A 15,864-nucleotide genomic window follows, 5' to 3' on the forward strand; every position below is an offset into this window, starting at 1 on the left:
GTTTTGTACTCACTTTTGAGTTCTATTAAATCATCCAAAATGTCATTGATATCTCTATTTCTCATTATATTTCTATACCTGGGTTCTCTATCCATTTCTAATCCTCTATGCATAATATTTCCTTCCCCTTCAAACCCCGAAAAAAAACCTCTTTCAAACCCTTGGTATTCCCTTGGTGTTTGAGAAAAACATGCCTTCTTTCGAATGACACCAAGTGGAGTCTCAATTCTACTTTCTTCTAAGCATCTCTTCACTGGTTCTTTGTCTCTTGGAGTTTCGTATCTTCTTTCCTTTTTTTTTTTTTTTTTTTTTTTTTTTTTTTTTTTTTTTTTTTTTATTTATTTTTTTTTTTTTTTTTTTTGTGCTACAAAGCCATTTACATTTTGGTCCCAACAAGCTTTCGCTTTCACTACACTGTATGTAAACAACTAGGTCCGCTTTCAAATCGTTCATTCATGAATCGCTAGCTAGCGGCTCAGAGCGTTCATTCTGGCATGTCCTGCTTCAACTGTGTCTGTTTCATGCAGCATATATGAGAGCCCAGTTCTTATCTTAGTCACCAATCTTGCATCCAAAATATAAGTGATATGCCTTTCTAACCATAGTAGTTATAAGGCACTTCTGTGATGCAAAGGTCACCCCACCACAAATGTAGTTGTCTACCTTATTCACACAAGTATGAGACATTTGAAAAAAGAAAAAAACAATTAGAAGATAAACAGAAAATTAATTCATAAACTTATCATTATAATACAGAGCATGGCAGCTTAGCAGAAGTATTTATATAATTCAATAGGAAAATACATACATACATACATATACCAAGGCTTTTTCCCCCTTCCAAGGGAGGTAGCCAAAAAGGGAAAGGCATAAAAACACTCCCACCCATTTCATCCCTAAATACACTCCACACCCCTCCCACCCTTCCTCTCATCTGAGCACCTCCTGGATGACGGGTCATCCCTGCACCCTGCCCACCGCCCTGGGTCAGAAGCAGTGTCGCAAGACACAGTACATCCACAGCAAGGCCGCTTCATTTAATCGGCGACCCCCCCTCTCCGTCCCCCTTTGCATATAAGGAAAATAACAATAATATAAAATGTCTTGCATGCATATCAATAGCTTGCTCAATGAATATTTATTGTAAGTATAAAAACTGTCTGACTAGAAAAATCACATACCTTTCACCTCAAAATGTAAACTTGCATACCACAACCGCTTTCTATGACTGCTGGAACAATACTGAAGGGCAGTGAGACTGTGTGGTAAGAAGCCTACTGTTGCAAGCATGTTGGAACCTGTTATGACACATAGGTGTTTTTTGAAAAGTAAAGCTAACAATTTTACATATACTAAAGGCTTTTTCCTTCTTACAAGGGAGGTAGCCAAAGTCAAAGGCATAAATCAACTCCCACCCATTTCGTCTCTGTTCTTGGCTTCTGTTGGATGACAGGTCATCCCTGCATCGTGGTGCCCACTGCCCTGGGTCAGAAGCATGTAGTAAGACACAGCACATCCATAGCAAGGCTGCTTCATTTAATTGGCGACCCCCTTTCCATCCCTTCATGCAGAAAAAGAGAAGATGGGCAGAAATCCCTTCAGCCTGCTTCAAAATATCATTCACACATACTCCCTCACCCCCCATCCCATTCCCCACCCACTCCCTTCCATTCATCACAGCATCATCCATACACAACCATTTTCAACTCACCCCTATATTCTGTCTTTTCCCTTCCTCAACAGACATTACTCTGCCCCTTTTACCCCATCCATCCATCTCATCTTTGGTCACCCCCTCATATTCACTTCCTCCACCTCTACCTTCCACACCTCTTTTATTAATCTTTTTCACTCATTCTTTTCATGTGTGACTGAGTATTGGTTGCATGTAATATATTGTGGGGTTAAAAGCTGCTCAGTAACATAGAGCTGATATTACAGGCTCTATATGAGGTGCCCCTATGGACCAGAGCCACATATCATTTTGTCTGTGATAGAGGAAATCTCTATTCATAGAGAAAATATGCTACTTTATTGTACTGCAACTGTCCCTCTGTTATGCTGTCCCCTCACTCTTAGTATTGTCCTGTACTACTTCTCTGAATATTCATTTCCTTTTTTGCCAAACCCTCTGGTAGGGGAGAAAGAATACTGCCACCAAGTGTTCCTGCTTGTGTCGTAAAAGGTAACAAAAACAAAATGGGGATAGGACTAGGCATCCTACTCTCTGTAACCCTAAAGGGGACATTCCTAAAAAAAAGCAAATGTATAAAATAAGTAGGGCAATTCAGGCTATAGTCATCAATTAAAAAAATTAATAAATAAATAGCACCAAATTGCACCAATTGCACTTAGAAATATGACCTAAATTACTTTTACTACAATTCTAAATCTTTATTAGGTTGAATGCTAGTGGCTAGCATAAATCTTTTACAAACCCAAACTTATAACTGTTTTAAAGAGAAACAAGACACAAAAAGAAACTAAAGAAAGACAGCTACAGAAGAGACCTGAAAAAGAATAGCTTCCCACATAGAGTGATTAATGTATGGAACAAACTACACGGAGAAACAGTGAATGCCAAAACTATACTAGTGGCTAGCATAAATCTTTTACAAACCCAAACTTATAACTGTTTTAAAGAGAAATAAGACACAAAAAGAAACTAAAGAAAGACAGCTACAGAAGAGACCTGAAAAAGAATAGCTTCCCACATAGAGTGATTAATGTATGGAACAAACTACACGGAGAAACAGTGAATGCCAAAACTACACGGAGAAACAGTGAATGCCAAAACTACACGATTTTAAGAATAAACTGGATGTGGAGAGATATGAAAATGGGTCACTACGAGCATAGCTTTCGTCCTGTAAAATACTACTAGGTAAATACAGGCCAAGAACAGATATTTTTTTTTTTTTCATGGTGTTGTTGTTGTTGTCGTTCCCTGGGAGCAAAAGGTGATATCAGGAGAGGAGGGAGTGTAGAGGGCTTGGTATGGGATATGTGTATGATTATGCGTGTTGTTCATGATAGTCAATGAGTCGAATTGAGTCTGTATATCAAGCCCTCTGTCTGTGTCAGGGTTGTCGACAAACCAGGCAGACGACTTGGCGTTGAAGTCACCACCCATGATCAGGTTGGGGATTGAGGTTAGTTGGCTGAGTTGAGGATACGAATGGATTGGGTTTCTGTTGTGTTATCTGTGGTAGGGAGGAGAATTTTGGTTGTGGCACTTGTGTCCACAAAACAGATGGAATGGTGGATCAGGGTGATGAGTCCACCGCCATTGCCGTCAGTCCGGTCTTGTCTGATGGTGGTGTAATTATGAAATGATGGTGTTTTGTGTGAGTGTCTTAATTTTGTTTCTTGTAGAATTGCAATGTGTATGTTGTGTTGTTTAAGAAAGTGTTCAAGTTCATGTTTTTTAGTGTTAATACCGTCAATGTTGTGTTGTAATATGTTGATGTTGTGTGTTTTGTATGTGTTGTATGTTGCCGGTTGGGGTGAGCCCTTTGTCTGTCTGCTCGAAGTAATGGGTTTAGAGCATGTTGGGCATGTGTATTTTGTGGTGGGCCCAGGATTGCTCTCTACATCTCCGGCAGTGCAGTGCAGAAAAAACGTAACATTGTATGTTGGAAAAAAGGATTGTGGTACTCCCCCAGGTAGGCGTAGCTCCTCCTTGGGGATCGGTGCCATCTGCGTAGAGCTGATGGCCAGGGGTAGTTGCTGCTGTTTGGCCCCCAACTCTTGGGGTTGGGGGGTGGTCCCACGACGTAGACGTTGCAGCTCCAGGACCTTTTCATGGTGTTATGCCACCAGCATAGAGGAGAGGGAAAATAAAACAGATGACAGTATTTAACCACTTTGGTATGATAATGCCTACATAGATGTCATGAGGCGTGAGTGGGTACATGAGGATGCCAACATCAGCGTCTTGATTTTATATTTCTTTTTGTAGTTGTATGTGAGTTACCCCCAAATTCTGTGAACTGGTTTGATCATATTTTCTGTGTTTATTATTACTCAGAGTAAAAGAGAACAAGTAATACAGCAGTGACTTTATATTTTATAATGTGAGTAGTGTGATGCCTTGTTCATATGGCAGCTGATGCTGCATGCAAGAATTTGACTCATACTGAAGTGGTTAATGGAAATTAAAGAGAAAAATATACAGAGTAAGTGATACCCCCACACCAGTCACTACAGAGTGATCCCAATAAAGTATGGGAATGGAGTAGGAAGTGGGAGATGGAATTCAATATTAAGAAGTGTAGTATAATGGAATTTGGAAAAAGCAAAAAAAGAATAGTGGGATCATATAAATTGGGAAAAGAAATAAAAAAAGTAGAAAATGAGAAAGACCTAGGAGTCACTATTATGAATATGTCCCCTGAGAAACATATAAACAAGATTTTTGGAGAAACTTATAGTTTAATAAGAACCATCAAAGTGGCATTTACATACCTGGATGAAGAAATGGTGAAGAAAATACTAGTCACTTTGATAAGACCAAGATTGGAATATGCAGCGACGACATGGTCACCAAGTACAAAAAAATGTATAAAACTTGAAAGAATACAAAGAGCAATTACAAAATTGGCACCAACACTCTCAGAACTATCATATGAAGAGGTGACTAGCAAAACTTGAGCTGCAGACATTAGAGCAAAGAAGAAAGAGAGGAGATTTGATAACTATTTATAGAATCATGAAAGGCATAGAAACTATTGATAGAGAGGATCTAATAAAATGGGATAGTAGAAATACAAGAGGACATGGAAAGAGAATCAAGAAAGACAGTTACAGAAGAGATCTGAAAAAGAACAGCTTTCCCTACAGAGTCATAGACATTTGGAACAAGTTAGATGAGAAAGTGGTGTGTGCAAAAACAATACACGAATTTAAAAACAGTCTAGATAAAATGAGATAGGAAAATGGGACACCACGAGCATAGCTCCCCTTCCCGTAAAATACAACTAGGTAAATACCAACTGGCAACAGTCCTCAAACCCTCTTATAGATCTTTCTGGGAAAAAAATTGGATTATTGTCAGTTAAGTGGGACTGTTTCTTTGTCACTAGTTTATGGTAGTGGGAGAAGGGGAGCAGTTGCTGGTTATCAGATCTCTGATGTCAAAAGAGGGAGGAAATACAGTCATATTTGATGCAGATCTTGGGCTTGATTCAGAAACCAAATGTCAGCCTTTTGCAGGTGCACTTTCCTTAATTGACAGGCTTTGAAGATGACAGCAGGGTAATGAGTCCGACATCAGTCTTGCAGGACCACTAGGACATAAATTTCATATAAAAGTGATTTGATTTGGTTTACCTTCATGAAGTCCCCCCCAATCTCAAAGAAGGTTAGGATGGTGCTTCCTTATAGATGACTTTTTGAAGCAGGGAATATAATGTAGTATGCCCTTGTTAGGAATTCTATCAGGCAAATAAGAAGAAAATATCTTGCCAACCATGCATTCAATAAAAGGAGTAGATTTCCCCAAAAAGGTGATAAATTGTATTACAGAACAAATTTCTAGGATTCATTTGTTTTATTGTTTACCTGTGTATTTACTTACATGTATTCATTTATTTATGTATGTGTTCGGATGGGTAGAGGTTGTGTAGATCAGATCTTTGTGGTAAGACAAATATGTGAGAAAGCAAATAGGAAAGGTGAAGGATGTTTTTTTGGCTTTTATGGATCTGGAAAAGGCTTACAATAGGGTAGACAGAAAGGCACTGTGGGAGGTTATGCAGATATATGGGATAGGAGGAAAGCTTCTAGGAGCTGTCAAAAGTTTTTATGAGAGTAGTGGAACTTGTGTCAGGATTAGAAATGGAGAGAGTGAGTGGTTTGAGGTAAAGGCGGGACTTCGTCAAGGATGCGTTATGTCGCCCTGGCTGTTCAACTTATACATGGATGGGGTAGTGCGAGAGGTAAATGCAAGGGTAGTGGGTCAGGGATTGGAGATGGTTAAAGAAAATGGAGAGAAGTGGGAGATGAGCCAGCTGTTGTTTGCTGACGACACTGCGCTTGTGGCAGGATCGGAGGAGGGACTGAGGAAGTTGGTGACAGAGTTTGGGAGAGTATGTGATAGAAGAAAGCTAAAGATAAATGTGGGTAAAAGTAAGGTGATGAGATGTACAAGGGGTGAAAGTGGCAGTAGACTGGAAGTGAGCATTAAGGGAGAGCAACTGGAGGAGGTGGATAGTTTTAGATACTTGGGTGCAAATGTGGCAGGAAAAGGTGGAGTGAAGGTGGAGGTAGAATGTAGATTGAGAGAAGTGAGTAAATGCCTTGGTGGATTGAAGAGTGTAATGAGGAATAGACATTTGGGAATGGATGCTAAGAGGAGACTGTATGAAGGAGTGATTGTGCCAACATCACTGTATGGGGCAGAAACATGGAACATAAGAGAGGAAGAGAGAAGGAGTTTGAATGTGTTTGAGATGAGGTGTCTGAGAAGTATGATGGGGGTTACTAGGCTAGATAGAGTGAGAAATGAGGAGGTGAGGAGAAGAACGGGGGTGGAAAGGGAGTGGGAGATAGGGTTGATGAAAGAGTATTAGGATGGTTTGGACACATGGAAAGAATGAGTGAAGAAAGACTATTAAAAGAGGTACGGAAGGCAGATGTGGAGGGAGTGAACATGAGGGGACGTCCTAGGATGATGGATGGGGTGAAGGGGACTTTGGGGAAGAGGGGATTGTCTGTTGAGGAAGGACGGGAGAGGACAGAAGACGGGTGAATGGAGAATGGTTGTATATGGATGATGTTGTGATGCATGAGGTGGAATGGGTGGGGGGATGGGGGGGTGAGGTAGTATGTGTGAGGAAAATTTGATGCAGCCCAAAGGGATTTCTCCCCATCTTCTCCTTTTATGCATGGAGGGATGGAGAGGGGGGTCGCCAATTTAATGAAGCGGCCTTGCTGTGGATGTGCTGTGTCTTGCGACACTGCTTCTGACCCAGGGCAGTGGACAAGGTGCAGGGATGACCAGTCATCCAGGAGGTGCTAAGATTTGAGGGAGGGTGGAGGGGTGTGGAGTGTATTCAGGGATGGAATGGGTGGGAATGATTTTATGCCTTTTCCTTTTTGGCTACCTCCCTTGTAAGGGGGAAAAAGCCTTGGTATATATATATGTATGTTTGTGTTTTTACATCAGACCTTGTTGTGGAGTTAAAGGTCTTCTTTTGGTTTGACATGTTTTGCTATTGAAAGCTACTATAATCCATTTTGCATTTTGATACGCAGATCCCAGAGCCAGATGCCAGTATTCAGAGCATTGCCATTGACCCAGAGGGGACCTACATGGCAGCAGTCAATAACAAAGGCAAAGTATATGTGTGGCGGTTGTCTGGTGGGAACGGAGATTCCCCAACAAGGGCAACACCTGCTCACTCCATCCATGCCCACAACAAATATGCACTCAAAGTTAAATTTAGTCCAGATTCCACGTAAGTGCTATTGACTTGTTTCTTTCAGTTTTTTGTAGGAAAATGTGTAAAGTAAAATGGAAAGATGGTAATTTTGAAAATTTATTGTATATGTATAAAGATGAAGTTTTGATATCCATATGGTTTATAAAAAGTGGTATTGGTAGTTCTTGACTTTTGAATGAGTTATATTCCTGAAAAATTATTTGTGAACCACATTAATTTTGTAAACTAAGCAAAAGATTGGATGGAATAAGTGGGATTAGAGACTTAAGGTCTGACTGCCATGAGCATTCCCATTATGCTGCTGTCTCACTGACACTTGATCTGAGCATATAGAATGATAAGAATACCATTAATCATGCCTAGGGTATTAACTGTGCTGAGGGAAGGAATTCTGCCACCATGCTTTCCTTGCATGTCATAAAAGGTGAAAAATTGGGATGGAGTGATGGAACTAGGTATCTTTCTCTTTGTATGCTTCTACAAAAAGTCAAGGCAAAATAGGGTCTAGGAAGAGGACTCCAACAAGAACCCTGATAATTGGGTCCTTAAATTTACCTAGTTGTATTTTGCGGGAAGGGGAGGTACGCTTGTGGTGTCCCACCTTTGTGTCTCACAGTGTCTAATTTGCTCTTAAACTCATGAATGGTTTTTGCGCACACTATTTCAATGTCCAGTTTGTTCCAAGTGTCCACCACTCTATGTGGAAAACTGTTTTTCTACAGATCTCTTCTGTAGCTATTTTTTTTTTTCCTTTCCATGTCCTCTTGTGCTTCTCTTGTCCCAGTTTAACAAGTCCTCTCTATCGAGTATTTCTGTGCTCTTCATGATTCTGTAGATGGTCAGTAGGTCACCTCTCTCTCTTCTTTGCTCCAGAGTCAGTAACTCCAGTTTAGCCAATCTCTCCTCATATGACAAGTTTGCAAGTGCAGGTGCCATTTTTGTTGCTGCTCTCTGGATTCTTTCTATTTTTTTTATATTCTATTTGGTACTGGGTGACCACAATGTCACCGCATATTCTAGTCTAGGCCTTATCAATGTGACCAATTTTTTTTAATAATTTCTTCGTCCGAATATGTAAATACCACTTTTATTGACCTTAGCAAGTTGTAGAATTCTGCGACAATTTTGTTTATCTGTTTATCATAGGGCAAGTCGTTTGAGATAATTACACCCAAATCTTTTTCAGATCTCTCCTTCTTTACCTCCTTGGTTCCAATTTTATATTGTCCTGATATTCTATTTTTGCTTTTTCCAAACTCCATTATGCTACACTTGTTAATATTGAAGTCCACTTCCCATTTCTTGCTCCAGTTCCATACCTTATTCAGGTCTTCCTGCAGTGATTCGCAATCCTTTTCAGTTTTTACTTTTATTAACAGTTTGGCATCATCTACAAAGAAGCTCATGTAACATTTCACATCATCATCCATGTCATTCACATAAATAGCAAACATTATTGGAGCCAATACGGATCCAGTTCTCCACTGATCACCTCTTTCCAACTAGAATATTTTTCTCTGAGTACTCTCATCTTTCTACCAATCAGGAAGTCCTCCATCCATTTTAATATTCCTCCTATATGTTGCAGTTTTTTTGATAATTTTTTGTGTGGTATTTTGTCAAAAGTTTCTTATAAGTCCTGGAAGGCACAATCAGCCCATCCATTCCTTTCTTGCACAATGTCTATTAATCTTGTGTAGAAACATATTAAGTTTGTGGTACATGATCTTCCTTGTCTGAACCCAAATTGTCTTGGGTTTATTATATTGTTGTCTTCCAGGTGTTTTACCCATCTATTATTGATGATTTTCTCACAAATTTTGGCTTTAGTGCTTGTTAGTGAGACTGGCCTGTAGTTAGTTGGTTCTTCCTTGTTTCCTCCTTTATATATTGGTACAGTGTTAGCATTTTTCCAGTCTTTTGGTATTTTTCCTTCTTTAAGTGAGCAACTTATTATGTTATGTATTTTGTCCGTTAGTTCTTCTTTGCATTCTTTTAGAATCCAATTTAAAATTCCATCCGGGCCATGTGATTTCCTGACGTCAAGGTTTGATAGATGTTTCATTATTTCGTTTTGTGTTACTGTTATCTCGCTCATGGGAGGAGATCGCCTTTCATTTCCTTCGTCCCAGTATTGTGCTTTTTCTCTAGTGAAGACAGATTTGAAGTGATTATTCATGACTTTGGTCATTTCTAAATCTTCTGTGTATTCTATATTCCCTTGGCATAGTTTCACCATTTCCTGTTTGTTTTTAAGTTTACCATTCACGTATCGATAGAATAGCTTGGGTTGCTCTTTGCATTTTTCTATTTTATCCTTTTCATGGTTCCTTTTTTCCTCTCTTCTCACTTTAACATACTCATTTCTATAGTTTATATAAACTTGCCATTTTCCTTTTTTTTTTTTTTTTTTATCTTTTCTCCATCTTTTCCAAGCTCTGTCCCTTCTATTGTTGAACCAACATTTAATGTACATTCTCTCCAGCTTCTGTCTTGGTACATGCATGTTCACCCCTTCATTGTAATTATCCATCAAGATATCCCATTTTTCTTCCACTTTTGTCTCTTCCATGTAAAATTTTTCCCAGTTTGCATTCTGGAAGAATTTCTTTAGGTTTGCAAAGTCCGTTTTGTTGTACATCAATCTTCCTTTCCTATGCTTTTCATTTCTCTCCATAGATTGGGTTGCTATGTGTAAAGTTGTGTTACAGATGAGAGTAAAATGGAAGAGATTGGCAGTTTGTTTATGAGATGATGGATGTGTCAGCACTATGTGAAACTAATTTGAAGGGAAGGGTGAGTTCAAGTTTAGGAATGGTGGGGAGGGTGTCAGGAGTGACAAGGGGGCAAAGGAGGGAAGGAGTGTTCTGTTAATAAACAATGAGATAGGAAAGTGCATGGTGGAGTGGAAGTGTATTTGACATTAATGTGGGCAAAGATGAAACTGGGATGGGAGATGTATTAACCTAATTGTAGTATACAGGAAAGGAGCAACACTCATTGGGTCCCATCTCCTATTCTCTAATATTTTAACATACCTAGCCTCAAATTCATGTACAGTTCCAACTTAATCTATATCCTTGATTTCCAGTTAGCATATCTAAATTTGAACTCATGTATTGTTTGAGCTTGAGCTATATCACCCATTAAGGGGGTTGACTCTCATTTCGGTGATTCGCTCGATCGGATTATGCATTTCTGGTCCTCCCAACTTTATCTTTTTATGTAAGACAATGGAAATATAACACAATGTGCAGGGAAATGGGATGCATCTGTGACAGAAATTTAATTGAAATCCATTAAGAAAGTTTTACACAACAGACGATTTACTTGCAATTTTGAGTTATTTTTGAAATAACGTTTATTTTTCCAAAAGTATGAGGAGAATAATGATTTCCTTTGGTGTACAGTTAGTAGACATCCAGATGTACCTAAACTAGTATACTCGTAATTATAAGTGAAAAAGAAAGTCAGCCTTACAGCAAATTATAAAAAAAACATAAAATCACAACTTTAAAAAATTGTCAAAAATATATATCAAGTAGGTTAAGAATGAATTTACTAATATTGTTAGATATAAGTATCACGATCATTTTCCAACAAGAATGATCAAAATTGCTTATTTACACACGAAGTTATAGTTACTTTTGTGCGAAAAAACTAGTTTTGAGAAAATAGCATTTTTATGTTTATATATTCACTACTCCATAAAAGTGCCTCCAAAGAGTATCAAATGCACATATCTACTTACATAATCCTTTGACCATTTCTGGGAAGTAAGCAGCAGATGTTCATTACATTTCTTTTGTACCCATGCCAGCTGAGAATCGTAACAATCCTAACCTTCCATATCCTTCACATAATGAATGGTACACATGCATTACAATCCCTTTGCTAAGGTGAGTATTCTTGCACTTCTCAGGTTCAGAATGGAGCAAAATACTTCGGCAACTATCACATCTGACATATTTAGTTATGGAGTAGTGAATTTATAAACAAGAAATGTATAAAACAGGATAGCACGTGGAGAAATTACGCACGCATACGCTGAACCCTTTTTCGATCACACTGAGTGTGGTGACTGCTGCCTAACCTATCGTACAACAATATCAGAGTATAAAATTCTCAAAAACAACAACAAAAAAACGACAAAATACAAGGAAAACAAACCATAGCAAAGAAAGGGGCGTGGCTGACGGGCGGACCTTTAAATCTCTGGCCCTTTAAACCCGCCATTACCTGAGAAGGGTGGCGTTATACGTCTGGAAACCAGTCCCGCGGTGTTCAGGGACACCACACCAGTCCACACACGAAGTTTGACAAAATCGAGTATTTTTCACCGAAATGAGAGTTAACCCCCTTAAACTGTTCCAAGTATTTATGCACCTATATGGAAAATGTATATCTTCAGATCCTTTAGACATGTGGTCTTTCTTAATTTGCTCCCATGACCTCTTAACCCCTTCCATACGGTGCCGCACACGTAGGCGTCATGAGCAAGTGGATTCGCGACGCTGCCATATCGGCGTCTTGATTATATTTATTGTAGTCGCCCCTGTGTTTTTACATTCTCCCTAATCTGCTCTTAATCCCATTCTCTGTGGTTTTCAAAATTCACGGGTGAAAGAGAGAATGATCGATATAAGCCGTGACTATATTTTATGATGCGAGTATTATTACGACACGTCGTACGGCTGGCATTGGCTGCTGCCCGCGAGATTTAAGTCCTGTAGTGAAGTGGTTAAACCCCTTTCATCTTTAATCAGGAGGTATCTCCTGTCAGTGCAATCTATACTCTTGTAGACAACATGCAAAGTGTCCCCTTAAAAGACTCATGACTGCCAAGTATTATGCCTGCAGACCAAGTCAAAACTGTGGTAACCCCTTAGCACGGCACTCATATTTATTTATTTTATATTTTTATGTATGTATGCTTTGACTCCAACAATTTCATTTCTCTTGTAAATAGAATAGAAAAAATTATTCTGTATATCCCGTAACAAGGATATATATATATATATATATATGTATATAGTACAAAGATTGTAAACTATTGTATACCAACAACAACAAAATTAAGAATCTAATCACCATTGTTGTACATAGTATTGTCAGCATTTTGAGTAAACAGATCAATCATAGGATTGACTTCATATATCCTAGCTATTCTTATTGAAGATAGCTGTTCTTTAAAGAATAGTACCAGCCGTTAGCACTAAGCATGAAAGTGTTTATTCAAAGTGTGCATAAGGGAACCATACTGCAGTGAACTAAATGTTCTGACAGGTACATTCTGATGAGAACATTACCAGCCATCAGCACTGAGCACTGAAGGGTTCATTCCAAGTGTGCCCAAGAGAACCATACCAGGACGAGCTAAATGCCAACACATCCATCTTTTTTCTCATAAACATACTGCCTATCTCTTCCCATTTACTTTCATCTGTACCACATCCACACACATTAAATGACCCAAACCTTAGGGTACTGGTTGGGAAACTCCTCCTAGACCCTCTTATGCCTTTACTTTTTTTAGGAATGTCCCCTTTGGGGCTACAGGGAGTAGGATGCCTAGTCCTATCTCTGTCCCATTTTTTGTCACCTCATACAACTCAAGTGGGAAGACTTGGTGGAAGTATTCTTTTCCCACACCACAGTGTTAGGTGAAGAAAGGAAATGAACACTCACACAAAACACCATCATTTCATAATTACACCACCATCAGACAAGACCGGACCGACGGCAATGGCGGTGGACTCATCACCCTGATCCACCACTCCATCTGTTTTGTGGACACAAGGGCCACAACCAAAATTCTCCTCCCTACTACAGATAACACTACAGAAATCCAATCCATTTGAATCCGCACAGGCAACAAATCAACACTGACAATAGTTAACATGTACATTCCCCCCCAATCATCCCCCACAGTTCCAAACACCTTCAGGCCTCAATTTAGCCAACTAGCCTCAATCCCCAACCTGATCATGGGTGGTGACTTCAACGCCAAGTCGTCTGCCTGGTATGTCGACAACCCTGACACAGACAGAGGGCTTGATATACAGACTCAGTTTGACTCATTGACTATCATGAACACACATAATAATACACATATCCCACACCAAGCCCTCTACACTCCCTCTTCTCCTGATATCACCTTCTGCCCCCCGGCCTATCCCCAACAACATCATGTAGAGTGGTCGGAACCCTTGGTTCTGACCACCTTCCAATCATCATCACCACCAAAACAAGATGCACCCCAGTTGGCCACAGACACACATACACCAATTACAAGAGAGCTAACTGGAAAGCTTTTACTGAAGAGACAGAACAACATTTTGAAACACTTAACAGTACACCAATCACAAACATAAACAATGCTGTGCACACTTTTAACCCCTTCCATACGGTGCCGCATACGTAGGCGTCATGAGGAGCAAGTGGATATGCAAGGCTGCCATATCGGCGTCTTGATTATATTTATTGTAGTTGCCCCTCCGTAATGACATACTCTCTAAACTGTCTGTAATCACATTTTCTATGGTTATCAAAATTCACGAGTGAAAGAGAGAACGATCGATATATGCGGTGACTATATTTTATGATGCGAGTATTATTACGACACGTCGTACGGCTGGCATCGGCTGCTGCCTGCGAGATTTAAGGCCCGTACTGAAGAGGTTAATACAATCATACAAAACGCAGACAAGAGATACATCCCTAGAGGCAACAGAAAATCACACAACCCCAACTTCACACCAGAAATCCAAGGCCTCATCAGACAACGAGACACACTTAAACACAATACCCCCACACCTATCCCTCAAAACATAGCAGACCAAATACAAACACTAAACACTGTGATTGCCAATAAAATACATGAACAAAAAACACAAAATTGGCAAAACTTTATCAATACAATTTATCACAAAACAAACATCAGCAAATTGTACAAAACACTCAATAGGATTACACTATCCAACAGTAACACAACACGCTCTCATGCAGCAATAATCACAACAGACAATCTACCCTCAAACAGACAACAAGCAAACACACTCATAAATCATTTTGCACAGACAAGCCATCTCACTTCTCACCACCCTGACGACCGACACACTATTCGACGTAAGAAAGACTTTCCCACAGACTCAGACTATACACCCTTCATAGACAGTCAGACAAAACACATACCGTATATACTCGTCTATAGGTCGATATCTTAAGGAAAAATATTTAGGCCAAAACCTAGGGGTCGACCTATACACAAGTCATAATCTTGTTAGGTTGAAATCCAGACATGACAAGAAAGGCTAGAAAGAACTCTTACCTTTTCTTTAGGTTCAGAAATCAAAATATTTACCTACTAGTTATTACCAGTAAACAATGGGGACATGAAATACACGGTACGTACCAAAACATGTTAAATTCCTTCTAGATACGGTAACCCCATACTGTGGGTTTACCTGTTTGTTAAAATTCTTAGCACAGGCAAGCTTATTATATCATGTATACTATTATAGTACTCATAGTTGGTTGAAAAATAATAAAATATTGTGATATTCTCAAATTTAGCTTTTTATATGGTATATATTATTGTTACCATTACTAAAACAATGTAACGCGAGACGTCTTGTTGTGCTGTCCTGCTGCACAACAAGACGTCTCGTGTTGCCAACCGGCGACGTTGCCACCAACCTGACATATATTTTAAGAACCACCAATTTGGAAGTAGTGTGCCAGACAAGCAGGACGATAAATGACATCACGAAGACAAAAATACACAACAACCAAACACTGGGGACCAAAGCTGGTGTTTATCATATTCCGTGTTTACATCGGAGAAACGTCACGCAACCTGAATACACGAATACGTGAACATCATTACGACGTCAGGCATGATGTCACCACCAATGCATGTGTGACACATAGAAACAAGGAAAACCATCTTATGGACTGGAAGAATGCAGAGCTGCTGATACGAGAACCAGACAAAATCCGCAGGAAGTGTTTAAAAGCAGCGATCATTCAAGGAACGAACACTATTGAACACAATAGGGGCATGTTCAACATCTCGCCCCACATAATTCCCCTAATACCCATGGCAAAAAAAAAAAAAAAAAAAAAAAAAACCTTTGTGAACATTTTGCCCACGGACGTTTGGGCTAGAATTCTCAACCTTTCCCAGTGTTCAATCCCCCTCCTCCTCCTCTCCCTTCCCCCTACTTCTTTTCTCTCCCCATTCCCTCCTTTCCCCTTATTTAATCTCAAGCATATGTATCTCAGTTTGTACTTGAAAAGGCTGTAATAAGAGAAAAGTCGTACAAATAAAGGCTCCGTCCTCATATGGTGTTTAACTCGTCAGTCTTGTCGGCAACTGCTACTTTCATGAAAAAAACTTAGTAATCTGTTCAAGTTT

At 39.5% G+C, this 15,864-nt stretch overlaps 1 protein-coding gene across 2 annotated transcripts in view; it reads left to right on the forward strand.

Annotated features, from left to right (window-relative positions):
- The window catches only part of Lst8 (MTOR associated protein, LST8), a 93,748-nt gene that overhangs the window by 54,805 nt on the left and 23,079 nt on the right, over positions 1-15,864 (forward strand). For both annotated transcript variants that reach the window (XM_076174405.1, XM_076174482.1), the window contains exon 5: positions 7,258-7,460. In XM_076174405.1, coding sequence (XP_076030520.1) covers positions 7,258-7,460 — 203 coding nt within the window. The remainder of the gene's footprint in view (positions 1-7,257; positions 7,461-15,864) is intronic.

Source organism: Oratosquilla oratoria, chromosome 1 (genome assembly GCF_046742065.1).
Source record: "Oratosquilla oratoria isolate Oo_2021 chromosome 1, ASM4674206v1, whole genome shotgun sequence".
Classification (NCBI taxonomy): Eukaryota; Metazoa; Arthropoda; class Malacostraca; order Stomatopoda; family Squillidae; genus Oratosquilla; species Oratosquilla oratoria.